Source organism: Ctenocephalides felis, unplaced genomic scaffold, assembly GCF_003426905.1.
Source record: "Ctenocephalides felis isolate EL2017-DRISC unplaced genomic scaffold, ASM342690v1 CF-g0.4_SCAFFOLD_01886, whole genome shotgun sequence".
NCBI lineage: Eukaryota > Metazoa > Arthropoda > Insecta > Siphonaptera > Pulicidae > Ctenocephalides > Ctenocephalides felis.
Window position 1 is genome coordinate 76,281,188 of NW_020538040.1, and position 17,690 is coordinate 76,298,877.

The window sequence follows — 17,690 nt, forward strand, 5'->3', positions numbered from 1 at the left end:
CTTAAATTCTTTAGAATTCTAAAGGTATTCTACATACTTGAAACAAATAATTTTAACTTTGGAATTAAATTTATATCTTAGAATTATATTATTCTTAGAAATATAATATCTTCGAAGGGGATTATTAAGTTTTGCTCATTTACTTTTCATAAATAAAGTAAATTTATATAAACGTTACTGTCCAATTTATAAGCTTTAATAATTTGTCTATAAAATACGAATAAGAAAGTTACAGTATTTATAATAATCTAGTTGAGAACATTTAAAATTTTTCTTCATTAGTACGGTACGAAAAGTTCCAGCAATTTGCCATAAGGCACGATGCCATACACCACTAGTTTTGCTTTTAATTTGCCTGGCTTATGCTCTATTTCCTATTTGACTCTCTACATAGAAATTCAATCACATTTTTACATATATCTATATTATACATTCTAATTTTTTATTACAAAACTTTACGCTTAATTATTTATTATATGTATTATGATTACAACTGTTTTTTTCATATTCAGAATTTATATATGATGCTGTAAATTGAACTTTGTATTTCTGCATGAACATCTATTATTTATTCTTATTTTCTGTTTGGGCTCGCCCGGGGTTAGAGCTACGAGGAGCTTTGAATCAAAGATCCTAAGTTCGATAATATGCCGCTTTTGGCAGCCTGAAGGCAAGCAGTAGTGACATAGCTATTTTATTTCGAAATATAGAGAGCAATACGTTTCTGAGTACCCTTTATCCAGCATTGCTGCATCAATAAAAAATAGTCAAAAATTTATAATATAGAGATGGGACAACTATTTGCAAACAGCTATAACTTCAATCAGAACTTAAGTTCTGATCGCTGTTAATAAGAAAGAAAATTTATATTAATTTATTTTTTATTGGGTTTGTATTTAGCCGCTTGCATTTATATTAATTTTCATCCTATTTTATTCAATAGTGTATTATATTATATATAGAAAAACACATTTTACATGTTTTTTTATTTTTACATAATTTTTATATACTTTTTTATTGAATGTTCTAAATCAACTTTTATATGTTCCACATTTAAATTTGATTGCCATAATTTATTTTATCACATGTATGTATAAAGTCGTATAAAGTTTAACACATTTAAAGCATTTTTATCAATTTATATACATAATGAGATCCTGGTGCATCCTTCATACTAATCGAGCAAGATGCCATTAAGGCTGTGCCAAGATGCATTTTTTTTATATTCATTGTCTATTTTTCCCAATTTGTTATCAAATATTTTGCATTTCGAAATCAACATGGTACATACAATTATCGTGTTATGTGCTTATTGTTAGATATTATTTAACAAATTGCGTTGTCGAAACTAATTCTGTTAATTACAATGATAAGTATTCTTTTTGTTTTATTATTACTAACAAAGATAAATGTTTTTCACCAATCTTTATTCAATTTCTTTTAGAAAAGACATTTCCTACTTTTGTTTCTAAAAAAGAATCCAATTCTAAGTAGTGTGATTGCCTTTTTGCTATTAATATTATACATACAACTTCTGAAAATGCGTTTAAAAGTTTTTTTAAATGAGTTTTCTTCTCATTATTTCATTTTTACTATCATTAACTTTTACTATTAATCACTTACTTTCACTATTACTTACAATTATTAATAATGCTATACATTATAATATCAAAGATCTTGGTTAGGGTGTGATACAGTTCCATACTCATCTACTTATGTTAAGTACACAAGCTTACTGAAATATGGCTGCAAAAGAAGTTATTTTGTTTCAAATCACTAGCTGAAAGTAGCGCATTATTTATTACAGTAATATTACTTTTTTATTATGTAGAATAATAAGAGGAGGAGATTCTAGCATTTTTGTTTCAAGCATATATTAAATCTTATGTATAATATTAATAAGTATACACAGAAATTTGAAGACACCAGTAAAAAGGATCCAATATATATTAATGATATTAGTTTGTAAGTTCAGTAACATTTCTATTATCACTAACAAGGATTTTAAATTGTAATCTCCCGGCCAGATATGTAGTCTTTCTTAAAATGAAATAATCTTAAATCATAAAAAATATAATTTCATTTCTATTCGTAACACAAAGAGAGGCTACACGGTTGTTCATCTGTGTATTGTTTTTCAAAAGAATACTTGTAATTGATGTGTGCACGAAAGTGTAAACATTAAATTAGGCATTGTCATTCTGTTGCGAAATATTCCGTTATAAAAATTATGTATTAGACCCTAAGATGAGGCAGAAGTTGTTTGTTTTAGTTGATTTTGTCATTTGTTTGTTTATTATAGGGTAGATCGGGGATTAAAGGTCCGCTGGTGAAAAGGCCCAACACCGACATTTCAAAGCCAAGTGAAGTTAGGATTTTTTTTTCAACAATATTTAAACGTGAAGGGCAAAATATGAATAATCAGCTATCGTCTTGATTTTTGACGTCACTGTTGGAAAATAAACTGCAATGTTCAACAATCTATAACAAAAGTATTTTTTCTTTGATAGTTTTTTTGTTTGTGGGCACTGTTGTTTTGTTTACGAGGTATTAATATAATTTACAAGATGTATTGGTAATTTTAGTATAACCTCTATAAAAGCTTACACGTGGGTGGTGTAAAAAAATTAACTGAATCTTTACCCTGGCAAAGGTGCAAACAATAACAATAGTAAATAAAAAAAAAATTAAGTTAAAAATGCAATTTTACAAGAGTTAATAGTTTTTTGAATTCTGCTGATGAACATGTCTGACGAAATACCAGGTCAAGGTTATATACTGTAAAAAATGTACTCATGGAATTTATATTTTGCACTATTTAAATAATGTAGCTATTAACTCGTAAAACACATTTAAATTAATAATGAGACATTAGACCTGCTTGCTCCGCCTATGGGGTAAAATGGGCCAGGTGACAAATTATTAAAAGACAGCAAAAAAAAACATTTCTTTAATGATGAATTAGCTAAGAGTTTTACTGAACATAGTCAAATAGTTGTTTGTTTTATATGTGTTATTTATTGTGCTATAATTGGTTTAGTTGCTCTAAGTCGAATTGGATCTTTGTGCTTTGCCCTACCCTACCCTTTTAGTGTGATCACTTTAAGCATTCACTTACAGAATTTTTTTAAATTTAGAGCCGATGAAATATTTTTTGAAGTACTTAACTATCATGACTGCAAATCAGTGACCAATTTGTTGTGATATATTCTGGTAATAAAATTCCATTAGCAATAAAGATTATTTTTTGCTCATCAATAAGTCATTAAACTTGTGTAATTGGATTAGACATAATTTATTGCAAATAAAATATATTAAGTAAAAATAAAATCGATAAAAGTAATAAATGTTGACAACTATGATAACTATTTTAGAGTCTCCTCTGAGAGTCTATTTTAATTTATGAATTACTAATCGGTAGAATTATTAATGAATTCGTGAAATGTTCTCGTTTTGGGTGACAGCTGTAGACTCTGATTTCGATGACATTTTTTGATTACGATTATGTATTTTTTATTAATGTTACCGGTTCATGACGCTGCAAGTTGTTCTAGGTTTTCTGATCTCGGATTTACTAGGTTCACAGGGCTATTGCGCAAGATTATTAGGTTAATGTCGTATTTAGTAAATGATATTGTGCATATATGGATGAATCACGTGATAAAATATTATCCGTTTCATCCAACGGCACATTTAAATGTTGGTTGCTGCCAATAACTGGAACCATGTTGAAAGAGCACTCTGTAAATATAAAACAGTAGGTATGCCTTGCTTGATCCACTGACACAAATGTAAATAGTAAAATATTTGAATAGCGCAGGTATAGATAATTTTTAGTTGCAGTTTGTTTAACTGTCAAAAACCAACTGATTACGAGTAAGATATGTGGGAAAAGTTTGTTCCTGATTTGATACTTATACGTACTTAATATTCCTAATTAGAAAATAAATATTTTCTAAGCATGACCCTTCTAAAGACATATAAGCGAATATTATCGATGAATTTAATTTAAATATCCAGTATTAACTTCCCGTAGGGTAAGTTATTGTAATCGTCCAATAATTGAAATTGAAAATTTTGTAATATCTTTACATTTCAAAAGTATTTAAACGTTTTGGCATACCTAAGAAAAAATGGTTGTGTGTGAGTGAGTGTGTATATATATATATATATATATATATATATGTACGTGTGGATACAATTTTCCGTCGACGTTTTCAGGAGTACCGCTCAACCGATGTGAATGAATCAAACAGCAATCGATTCCTATTGATGGGAAAATGTGCTGACTATTTTTGGTAAAGGTTGATCTAGCTGTTTCAGAGATACGAAGCAAAATGTGCAAAAAATGGAAATTAAATTTTTGTAAAAACAAAGCATCCGATACTAACGATTTAAAAAACATTTTGCTTGTGATGAAACTATTAGTATTTGGCGAATTCCAAATTCTTTTTTCCAATTTTTTATTTTTTTTTAAATGTCGAAAATGATTTAAACTTTAACTTCAATTCTAGCTGAAATACTAAAGCTCAGTATTAAAGCTAAGGTCTTTTAATTCTAACTTCGCTTAATTCAAATATGTTTATTTAGTTTTCATGTAAACATATAGAAACGTCGTCGTCCAATTATAAGCTCTTACATTTTTTCTGTAAAATACGAATAATGAAAGTTACAGTATTTATAAATTTAAATTTATTTGAAGACATTTAAAATTCCTAGAATATTTTATTACGGTACGAGAAGTTCCATCAATTTGCCTTAAAGCACTATGCCATGCACCCCACTAGTTTAGTAATGTTTGACTGAGCTTAGTGCCTCGATTTTTAGTACATATATAACTTTGATAATGTGTTTTGACAATATTTTTAATAGCATTTTATTCAATGAATTAATGTGTTATTAATATTTTTTTGTTTAAACAGTGAGCACAAACACACGATGGTGTCAATCGCTCTGCTCGTCATAATAATAATGTGTATGGAAGCGCAGCCTATATATGCATCATCCAGTCACCATAGGAACACGCCATCACCTACAGATAACTCAGAACAGCATCAACGTAAGTTATTTCACTAATATTTTTAACAATAATAATATTCTTTATGTTTGTTTTTTAACACTTTGACTGCCACGGAAATTTTAAAGAGTTTGTCCAAAGATTACAATTTGATTTAATCACATTATATTATTTCAAGAATAACTTATAGGTGGCGTCCTGGAAATGATAGTAACCTACGATGAACCTTGTAGTTGGCAGCCAATGTGTTAAATACATGTTTTCTAACCAATATTTTTTTTTTTTTAAATTTTATTTACACAATTTAGGGAAAATCTTTTTGCCTTTTTGATTCATATGTGTATCCTTTTAAAGCTAGACTTGTCTTCAAATTCAATCTAACACTCTATTTTATTTATATATGCAATTTTTATTTAATAAATACTCTATAATTGTTTTCTACTTTACAATGATCTGTAATTGTTAAGTATACGTTATTCAAATTTTATATAAGATGTATTGTTGATTTTAAGTTTGATTCAACAGTTATTGTTATATGATCTCTGTGAAAGTTTACACGTGGTTAGAGTAAAAAGAACCAATTTAAGAAGAAATTTGCAAGTGTTAAATCAAATAAATAGTTATTCCAAATCTGGTGATGAATATTTCTGACAATATACCAGAGCAAGGTTATATACAGCGTTATCCTTATAAAAAATGTAAATTAGAAATTTATATTTTGCATTAGTTGAATAATGTAGCCATTATTTCGTAAACTCTATAAAATTAAAAATAGGATGTTGTTGACTTGTTTGTCTTCTATTTTCACCGCAGTTTTACTCTTTCTATGGGGTAAAACAGACCACGTTACAAATTTTTGAAAAATAACAAAAAACACATTTCTATAATGATGAATTGGTTGCGAGTTTTACTGAACATAGTCAGATAGTTAATTTTGATATGTGTTATTTATTGTGATATAATTGGTTTGGATTTCACAAAATAATTTCTCAAAGTCAAATTCGAATTTTGTGCTCCGCCTTAGCCTATCTTTTTTTTCCAAAAAAATATTAAATCTTCGTTTTTTTTTTTATTTTTAATAACTATTACTACTAGAAGCAAATGAGTTAAATAAGGGTTTTCCGTTATTTATTTATTGACGAGTTAAATTACCCAATATATCAAGGGCAATTTAACCCGTCAATAAATAACTGATGTAAATTCCATATTTAGTCCATGCTGTACAGGCAGTATTAGTAGAAGATATTAAAGGGCCAATGTAAAGGACAGATTCAATATAATGGAAAACATTTTTTTTACAGACGACATTACTATTGATGCAAAATACAACTACAGATCTTGAGAGCAATATAATCAAGAAGATAAAATATTAAATAAGCCATAATTTATTATTTCGGCTTCGAGCCAATATTAACCCTTACTGTTATATATATAACCCTCTCGAACATTCGTAAAACTCTCGGAATTCGCGAGTGGAAAGGGTTAAACCATATGAATCTTGAATAGTGTAAAATAGTTTATATAATAGTGGCAAAAGTAAAGCTCTCATGTGAAAGATATTAAACGAATTAATGATGAAATACCCAATTACAACTTTTATGGACCAATTTTACATAAATGTTGAATACATTTTAATGACTAATATAACACCGGCACTTCTACTAAATATTGGAAAAGAATTATTATTAATATTTTTAATTAAGATTCTTATTTTACTTATATATTTTTTCCCTATACATGTTACAAGCTAATGATAAGTCGTTTAATAATGAGGCTGTGATTTTGATATTGCATAATAAAAACTAAATCTTCTAATATTTTACTTATTTTCAGGATACAAAATAAGTCCAAAGCCATGCTCAGTAAACGGGCACGAGGGAACCTGCATGTTTGTTTATGAATGTATTCGATCTGAAGGAAAGCATGTAGGTGTTTGTGTGGATACATTTATGTTTGGTAGTTGTTGTTCACATAATCTGACGGATAATGCAATACTGCCTCCTGCCACATCACTCTTACCAGGTGAGATATTAATATTCAACAAGCTTCGATATTCATCACCACTAAAAGCAAATAAAATCTTTTCTTTGGATTCGCTACGGCTGGAGCATTCAGCCACCTACAATACAATATTTTTGTTATACTATTTTGTTCGACGTTCTATAATACATTCATTTTAGATACTTTTACTTGATATGTTAACTTTACCTTTTCATAGCAGTGTCCGAAAAGGCAATTGGAAAAATATTTTGGACCTATATTATCAAGTGCCAGTTATTTGAAACAATCCTTGTATTGCTATCATTAGTAAAATATGTTTATAGTTTTTGGTCGACTTTGAACTTTTTTGCCAATTTGTGGTAACTAAAATCATGCTCAATTTTTCATAATTATCTTTATAAAAATTAGAACTCGTCTTAGGCAGTCAAAAAGTTCGATTTTGTAACTTTTCCTAATTTTGATAAAATTGAAAATGAAAGTTTGATGTTATTAATGTGAGAAGCTATTTTAACCGGTCTTTAGTATTTTGCATTCAGAAATTTTCTCCATGCATAACGTATTGCTTCATGTAAGCATGCTCGTTATATATTATTTTCTGAAATTTGGTGAGTAATTGATATTTTAATATAGGTAATTGTGGAGATTGAATTTCAACATAATCTTTTCAAAATTCCGGAACAATCCGGATCAGAAAACCTTAATCCCAAAACAATATTGCTTTTAGAAAAACCCGAAAAAAGTGGAAATCCGGGACTATCCCAGGCGAGACGGGATGTATGGTCAAGGTGACCATAGCTTTATATAATGATTTAACATTTTCATACTTTTATAGTGATATTATAAGGATTCTTTAGTTTCATCTTCAAAGTGACAAGAACGGGGTTATTATTTAGATAGTTTATTTATTTGTATGTTGGTAATAAAAATTTGAGATTCAATAACTTTAAAAAATATAAATATTTAATGCATTAAATTTATTATTGTAAGAGAATATAACTACTGTATTGATGGTTTTGAACATATTATTTTAGAAAATATTTTACATATTATTTACCAGACACTCTAGCAGTTTTTCGATTTTAATTTTTATATAATGAGATGTTTTTTGAGTCGCATCAATATACGCTGAAAACACAAGTATAATTTTACATCATATCTTTAATGAAAATTGCTAAAATTTGATCAAATTCGTAGTTTTTCATAACATAAACAATATGCAGTATTTCATGAAGTAATCGAGAGCAAGAAAAAAAAAATGTTTGATGTTATGGTTTTACCTTTTTGGAAAGGATTACCTTAGTTAAACAAACTCGGATTTTCTATCCCTTACTATATTACACAAAAAAATCTCTATCAACTATCATCACTTTAAAAAAATATACCATCAAGTAGGAATTTGAAAGTAATATTGTTCGACCACTGTTATATACTGGTGTGGTAAATAACAATGTTAATATCTAATGTTTTTATGAATATAGATATAAATCGTTGTCTTATTTCAGAAGTAAATTATCGACCCTCGGCGGTAATAAAAACTCCTGGCGAAAGACATAAGCCGCCGAATAAAAAACCGCAATATGTTCACAAACCACTAACTACAGTTGCTCCGGCAGTCAGCATAGCAGTACCACCTAACCAGTACAATGTCGTCCTCGACCAACAGGCCGTCCACAGCGAAATTGAACGTAAGTTATGCACACACACACACACACACACACACACACACACACATATATATATATATATATATATATATATATTATATATACAGTGCCGGTCCTGGGGTCGTCAGCGCCCGCAAGCCTTATTATTTTGACTGTTTAAACAGTTCATCATTAAAATTATATAAACATTCACGTTAATTTTTTTAAATTATTTTCAATTATTTTGGATTTAGTAGGTACATAAAAAATTAAATATAATCTAAAAACGCAAAAATACATTAATTCAAAAGATCGAAGGTATTCGCGGGTTATTCATAATCAAACTGTCGTGTCTTCTATCGTTGTCGCTCTACCTAACTATTTTTAAATTCTTATTTCCAATCCTAGAAAATCAAAAAAATTCTGTATATTCATTATTGCTTGCAAAAATATTTTTAAATTTTCGATTATTTCTAACGCATGTGTAATATTAATATTTGGGTTTTGAAACATTTTACTTTTTTATTTTGAGGATTTTATGAGATTTATTCTATTGAGCAAATCATAGAGAGCAAAAAAATTCTAGCCTTTTATTAATAATCATAACACTGGTATATACTTCATATTGGATTATTTTAATTTAATTTTTCGTTATTTAAAATATCCAAAACTGCATCGTAAACTTCTCCTAATTGATGCCTTAATTGCCGAATTGTATGCATTCATCCTCACTTTCCTATCGTATACCAGATTGCTTTAATTTTAAATTTTCAACGCATTTTAAAAATATTGTGCAAAGATTAGTAAAAGTTGCGAAAAAAATTAAATATTTCTTGAATGATATTGAAAAATCTGTATTATAAATTTTATACCCGAATGTCGTCTTGGCGCCCCCTAGGGCGTGCGCTCGCATTTTTTCGCATGGATCGCGTTCAAGGTAAAACAGCCCTGTATATATATATATATATATATATATATATATATATATATATATGTCACCAGTTTAAACCTACAAGGCCAATGTCCTGTTAACAATTATTTTATTAATAATAATTATTTTTATTAAATACATATTTTATCTGATTTTATATTTTATCTTTAAAGTATAAAAAATATTATAATATACAATCCTCTGATATGTCCTACCTTATCCATTTTTATCAACCCATTGATCCTTAATGGTTTTATCGATTGTTGTATCACAAATGAAGAAACTCCTTCGAAGAGGAAGAAGTTGCTGTAATAATAAATGATTTAAAAAATCAAAATATAAAAAAATCCTTTTTCCTATTACATATTATTTTTTTTTAAATATCAGCACATAGTGATTTTTTTATTATTGAGGATGCGAACACGCAACGGTAGTTTATTCATAAATTGTATTGCAAGACCGCAAATACTATTCAAGGAACCGCGCAGTTATTTATGTGTCCGACCTTTAATTAGTTTATACCTCGTATTGTATTCAGTAGTTGATATTGATTACAAATTAAATAGCTGCGAATTATTTTTTTAAAATTAAATATGACTGAAAGGAAAATAATAGGGCTGTTAAAATTTTATAGTTTGCGAATAGACTGCTGCGCGATGATTTATACAGAGGATAAGGAGGAAATTAATCCATCGAGTGTGGTTTTATATTTAGTATATTTTTTATATTAATTGAACAGCATTTGTTCAAACGATGATTAATACTATGATTAAGATAATATTATATTTTATCAAGACTCGTTTTTTGTTGTATGAACATTTTGGTAATATGCATTTTCTTAACTTATCAAATGAGTGGACTAAACACTTTGGCCGAAACCTAAACAGTCAGTTATTCGTTTTCTTATATTTTAAAATTCTATTACACAATATTATATAGTATACTATGTTCAAAATTATTTTCTACAGTCCTACTAAAATTGCATATCATGCAATGTGTCAGTTTTAGTATTGTGATTTAAGTTTAAGTGACAATGTTTTTTTCTAAATTGTTTATTTTTTAATTTTTAGAATCTTGGAGCAATAACCATGTACACTGGAAACTTACTACTGAACCCAATTTCATAACGAGGCCACGCCCTAGTATCCACAAACCAAGCGTTATAAAAGTTAAACCTACGAAGAAATCATCATTTGGAGATACAAGACGTCCATCGTCCAGCACCAGTACTCGAAAGCCGCATTTTACAAGTCTCACGTCAGGTCATTCTGCAGTCTATAACACCACCAGCAGGCCTGAGAAATTGCGACCGCCATCAGGAGATAATCACCTGACTGATAGGTAATGGTCGTACTGAATTTTCTTGATTGGTGAAAGTTTGTGGTGATTAGAGAGCATCAATTATTTATCTATTATTTATTTTTATACACTTCTGCGTTTTCTTAAGTGAGATTTATGTTGAGACTTAATAGGATGCTATTAAACCACTTGGATGTTAATAATAGTAATAGGATATTTGCCATTCAAACTAGGAGGATAGAGTTGTTCATAATGATATAAATAGTCAAAATTAACAAATAACTTACAAGGCAAACCTCAGATTTACTCTTCTGATATTGTGCTGATTGTCTTCTGATATTGTGCCTCGCATGGTGATAGAGTTTATAGTCAAACGGAACACTTTAAAATTTTATAGGCCTATGAGAAGTGGTTTATTTATAAGAATTAATTAAAGTTGCGAAAAATAAACCGCGCGCATAGTGTTCCCTATAAAAATGTCCCGATAGTTTTATCACTTAAAGCGCTTCTTGTTTCTACTTTTTGGATTTGGAGTCATAGATAAAAATGATTGGGTTCAAATTCCGCCAGCTTTTATAATTATTAACTCATTTCATATTTCTTGCAAACAAAAATTGGTATATTTGAAACAAATCTATAAGTACATACGTATATTATTCTTAAAAGCGCATGTGCGCGAGATCTATTTTTTGCATCTTTAATTAATTTTTAAAATGAAACCCCTTCTCATAGGTCTATAATCTTTTACGGTGTTCGGTTTGACTATCATCTTTATCACCATACGAAGTTTCATCAAAATTCGAGAAGAGTAAACTTGAGGTTTTCCTTGTTAGTGTTTCGGAAGATCGAGATCGTTAGGGTGATTCTATATTCAAATTTACCCCCCTTCCCACACCAAACATAACGTGTATTTTTAGTTACGAGCCAAAATTTGATAATTTTTTATATTTTTGAAAATGTTTGGATTTAAAAAAAAACTCAGGTAAAAATAAATATACATGATATCTACCCCTATTATTACTATACCCCTCCCTCCGACACGTGATATTTTGTGATTTTTTGACAAACCCCCCTTTCCTCTAAAAACCTCACGTGATTAATGGACACCCACCCTTATTACAATATTTGCATCATATTTACGAAGTATTTGAACAAGTTCATTAAAACATTCTTTAGACTAAATAAGTAGTTTATGATAATGTTTAAAATAACGATTGCTGAACATTTATGCAATTTGAATTCGATTAACAGTTTTACATGAACGTATAAACCGACTTAGACTCGAGACAAAATATTTAAGAAAATCAAAATATTTGAAATTAGTGAAAAATAAATTAATCTACCGACAAATAATAATTATGCACGATGAATACAAAATCAATTATTATTGGAGTATTTGAAATGAATTTCGTGTTCATTTGTGTAAGTGTCATTCTAAATAATGACATGGGGCTTAAACATCATGCGTGATGTAAAAACGTGATCTGGCAGAAATGTATGCGATGATCTTGCGGAGCCAAAAAGGTTGTTAACCCACAAAATGCATCTGTAACAAGATAAGACATTCTACTGACAGCTTTGTAATACGAAAATAATTATCGTCAGTATAGCAAATATATCACCTTATTAAATTTGGTACATCCACGCCTTCGTATGCATATACAAATATATATATATATATATATATATATATATATATATATATATATATGCATATATCAGACTTTTTGCTTATGTTTAATATATTATGTATATATTTATCATTTTCCTTTATCATATTTTTTATTCTTGTTATATTTCGTTAAATGATCCAATTATCTCTACACATAATTTATTACAGGTATAGTACAAATTACTCGATGCCAAACCTAAATCATACAAGCACTGTGGAACCGGTTAACACGGTAGTGACTCGGTCATCAAAACCTACGATGGAGCCGACATCTAGCAGCAGTTCATTAGAAGACCCGCTATTAGCACCTCACCTATCCACAAGAAATGTTACAGAAATCAAAAATGATATTGTTACTACGACGGCTTCCTCTGTGTCAGCAGTCACGGGGTACAATAATAAAGGTAGCTAAATAAAGCTTAAGGTTACCATATTTTTTGGGTCAAAACTGGGACGGCAAATTGTAGTTTTGTTAATCCGGGACGGCAAACTGGGGTTTAATTAAAAATAATTAATACTATGTTTATGGACACTATAATTGCTTTTTTAAAATGATTTTTTTTTTCAAATGAGAATTACTTGTTTTTTATGTTTATAAAAATTCAATTTAAACCTATACATTTCAAAAACCCGGGACAATCCGGAACAAAATAATCAGAATCCGGAAAAACTCGGGGCAAGATGAAAATCTGGAACTGTCCCGGTCAAACCGAGGACGTATGGTCACTTTATTAATGGTTGTTCTGTATATTACCAAGTTATACTGCAAATTTATTGGCATTCTAGGCGTTTTTCAAAAGCCACGATTCAAGAATATGACATATAAGATTTTTGAAATATTCTCTACTTTTTACAAATAATTAATTGTTTACTGAACAAATGGCACAAAATTTACAACAACCATATAACGGAAAATAATATATTTTATTGACAGCATATTTATTGGCCGCAGAGTCTTCTAGTTGCTATTGTTTTATCAACAAACATTCTTCAATTTAATTTATCTTACGTTGGACAGCCCGATGTCCAGCAGTAGTGAAAATATACCTAGAAATTTAGTTTTCTTTCCCTGAGATTGCTGTATGAATTAGAAAATTCATTTTTATTACAGAAATTATAATAATGTAAAACATAGAATTAGGCCAACCATTGGATTTCTCAATACGACTCTGATCGCTGCTCAAAGAAAAATTTGTTTTATTCTATTTATAAATGATGAGAAATTAACAGAATTTCAAACAAGTCGGATTAAAAAATTATATAGATTCATATTCTTGCGACGATCTCGCAGATTGATTAATAAGTTGCATGTTCGAAACGAAACATTATATGAAAAGAATAATTTGATGGTATTGTAGGTTGCCATGAATAACGCAGTTACTAAAATATCGCACCGGAGAAACAAAAGTTAAATATTATTTAAACTTAATAAAATCTTAAATTTTGTTATTTAAATAACATCACACAATTTCCGTCATGTAATACTTACCTTCTATTTGTGCGTTCTTTTTTAATCTTCTCATAATTTATCAATCATCATCTTTTTTCAACCGTACTCGTGAAGTGCCAATTATACTTTTACTTTTAAATGCATCGCGCAGTTAACAGTTATTTAAATTACAGTTGGCCTAGTTTTTTTTACATACGTTTATACCCGAGGCACCCAGTTTCCTTATTGTTTTTTTTTTGGTTTGTTCATTAATTTGAATTTCAATTATATTTTAATTAATCGCATTTGATCTAAATAAATAAAGACAATGATTTATGAAATTATTATATTTTTTGCATGGTTATAGTTCTTAGTTTTGATTTAATTTTGAAATAAATTGAATCATATCTTTTATGATAATATGTAGATTTACACTTAAGTAAAGATAAATTTATAATTTGCAGTTAGAGCATATTGGAAGTTAGTTTTCAATTAATTTGGAATAGTAGTATTTTCAAAAAAAATATGACTATAAATTTTCTTATAAATTGCTAATGGCTATTGAAATAATTCCACCTTACTGGCTTTTCCATCTATGTATTACGTTTACAGATTAAACACCGTCAATGAAATCCACAATGTGCGTTTCGTTGTTTTTTTAAAGCATGATTACTATATTTTTTTATAAATATATCGAATGGCAATCAGAATAATTATATTATTTAAGATACAGGGGTATAATTTTGATCCCCATTTTATATCAGGGATCAAATATGGCGTGGTAGAAGAGTTCCGGCGTGATACTTCTACTTCCTTATATGAGATCTATAGTTTTTTTTCTTGAGCCTTTTTATATCGCGAAAGCATTATAATTTAAATGAAATTTTATATTATATTTTATTATTTTCAGAGTGCGGAGTTCCAGTTCTCTTTCCAAGACCTGAAACCCGAATCGTCGGAGGAAAGAACGCACCATTCGGACGTTGGCCTTGGCAGGTTGTTCAATGAATAAATTTAATAATGTTAATTTACTTTATTTTATATTGTGGTTACTTAATAACAACAATTTTGAATTTTCAACTATGAATGACATTTGAATTATATCTCTTTATTCCTGCTTTCCAAAAATAAAGCCTGAAATATTTTTATTTTGGGAAATGAAAAAGTAAAATTAGATTAGTATTGCAAACAAAGGTGTAAAGTTTTTTTTACATTTTATGTAGGTGTCAGTTAGACGAACCTCTTTCTTTGGATTTTCAAGTACGCACAGATGTGGGGGTGCCGTATTGAACGAGAACTGGATTGTTACAGCTGGGCATTGTGTCGATGAGTAAGTCAATTAAACATATGTATATATTTTCACATATTGACTGCCGTGGCTATTTTAACCCTTAACCATACTCGCGACATTGTAAATATTCTAAAAAAATCGAATGCCGCCATACACACATGACGTACCACGAAGAATTTTGGACTTTTGTTTCTGTAATTTACAGTATGAGCATAATGCAGTTCGAAAATAAATTTTAATATTGGTCAACTAGCAATATTTGACGAATTACATTCTAGTCAAGTCCAACAAATCGATATTAATTATGCAACTTTTCTCGTTTTGGAAATCCGTCGACCTACTGGGCATAGTTTTAGGTAATCGTTCGTTAAAGTTTAACAAATCATGCTACAAGTAAAAACTCGATTTAATTGCATTACAGTAATAAAAACTGTAATTTGAATACATAGTTTTCATCAAAATAAAAAAAAGGTTTATAATCTATGAAATATTATTTTATTGGTACGAGATAACTCAGGCGTCCTAGAGAAGATCGCAATCTATGGGTATTCAATCAAATTTTCAAATTTTGTTTACTTACGAGTACTAATCAAAACGTAGACTTCCCATAAACATATATAACATATATGGATTTGCGTAGGTGCACAGAATCTATAGTACTGAAGTATACATTATCTACATATATATAAAAATGAGTCGGGTTTTCCTTCCTGACGATATAACTCCAGAACGCACGAACCGATTTCGACAATTTTGCATTCGTTGAAAAGGTTTATAGCTAAGAAAATTAGTCGTGCATGGCATCGTGCCTTAATGCAAATTGCTGGTACTTCACGCATCGTATATAATAATTCGAGTAATGACATTAGTGAGAATTATCAGAATTATGCTTGCAATTAAGTCAATGAGCAATTCTTGCCGCAAAAAATAATGATGTACACGCACTGAATTTTACCATTCAATCAAAAAATGCTAGCGATTTGGTGACATTCCAATGATTCCGACTGGTCTTCCGTTTGACTTCAAACGATTGCAATTCCCAGTTTGCCTTGCGTTCACAATGACAATTAATAAGTCGCAAGGCCAATCGCTTAGTGTTTGCGGGATAAATTTCAAATAGATTATTTAGAAAATCATTGTTTTTTACATGGGCAGTTATACGTTGCCTGTTCATGAGTTGGGAAACCATCCGCTTTGTTTGTGATAACGTCAGACCAAAAAACAAAAAATGTGGTTTACCAAAGAGCACTCAATGGAAACGGATAATTTGCGGATTCACTTTCATTTACTTAGAGAACTTCAACTAAAAAACGTTTTATTTTTGTAATCAAAATAAATTCATTACTGTTGTGTAATAAAATCAATTTTTTTGTTTCTAAATATAAAACAAATAAAAAATTTTTTCATCTTTCTCACGAAACCATTTGGCATTTGGTGGCGAAATGGAGTTCGTCGGGTTTGCTAGTTATTTATAAATATATTAGGTCATCCATTCATATCGCTTCAACTCATTTATGTATTATTCCTTTTAGCTAAGATATTGAATTCACTATACATCATCTTTTTATGATTTCAGTCTCCTCACTTCACAAATCCGTATTCGTGTCGGTGAGTACGATTTTTCTAGTATGCAAGAAGAGTTTCCTTTCCTGGAGCGGGCCGTATCCCAAAAGCTGGTGCATCCCCAATACAACTTCTTCACGTACGAATACGATTTGGCGTTGGTGAGACTGGAGCAGCCTCTTACGTTTGCTCCACACATAAGCCCAATCTGTCTGCCGGGTTCGGACGATTTGCTTATTGGAGAAAATGCTACAGTTACCGGTTGGGGCCGTCTCAGCGAAGGTGGTACACTGCCCAGTATTTTGCAAGAGGTAAAGGCTTGATTGATTTTATACACAGTATGCATCTAATAGAGAACTATTTATCTGCTATTGATGTGAGTTAACTTTTTTCTTGAATTATCAAAGCGCTATATATCGCTTAAGTTGAAAAAATCTAGTTCGTGAAGAACCTGCATCATATTCTACTGGTATTTTTACAGCGATTAAAAAATATAACTATAAAATATAAATATGTATATTTATTATAAAATGTTTAAGATCAACAAATGCTTTTCAATATACATAATTTTAATGTTTCTTTCGTCTGCATAGGTGTCAGTTCCTATCGTTAGCAACGATAAATGTAAATCTATGTTCCTGAGAGCCGGCAGACATGAATACATACCGGATATTTTTTTGTGTGCCGGTCATGAAGGTGGCGGCCAGGATTCCTGTCAAGTAAGTTAAAATCCATAATGTGCAACAATCGAATATATTTTTTAATCTCGCATTATAAAAAAATGAAAATTGATTTATCTAAAATATTCAAAAATAAGTGTTCAAAAATATTTTGACCGTTATAG

The 17,690-nt window shown here is 29.5% G+C and overlaps 1 protein-coding gene across 1 annotated transcript in view; it reads left to right on the top strand.

Annotated features, from left to right (window-relative positions):
* LOC113377024 (serine proteinase stubble) overlaps positions 1 to 17,690 on the top strand; it is a 63,030-nt gene that overhangs the window by 41,823 nt on the left and 3,517 nt on the right. Inside the window, exons 3-11 of the mRNA XM_026617186.1 lie at positions 4,923 to 5,059; positions 6,851 to 7,039; positions 8,521 to 8,703; positions 10,663 to 10,933; positions 12,732 to 12,967; positions 14,903 to 14,988; positions 15,216 to 15,322; positions 16,860 to 17,157; positions 17,440 to 17,565. Of these exons, the coding sequence (XP_026472971.1) occupies positions 4,939 to 5,059; positions 6,851 to 7,039; positions 8,521 to 8,703; positions 10,663 to 10,933; positions 12,732 to 12,967; positions 14,903 to 14,988; positions 15,216 to 15,322; positions 16,860 to 17,157; positions 17,440 to 17,565 (1,617 nt within the window). The 5' untranslated portion in view covers positions 4,923 to 4,938. The remainder of the gene's footprint in view (positions 1 to 4,922; positions 5,060 to 6,850; positions 7,040 to 8,520; positions 8,704 to 10,662; positions 10,934 to 12,731; positions 12,968 to 14,902; positions 14,989 to 15,215; positions 15,323 to 16,859; positions 17,158 to 17,439; positions 17,566 to 17,690) is intronic.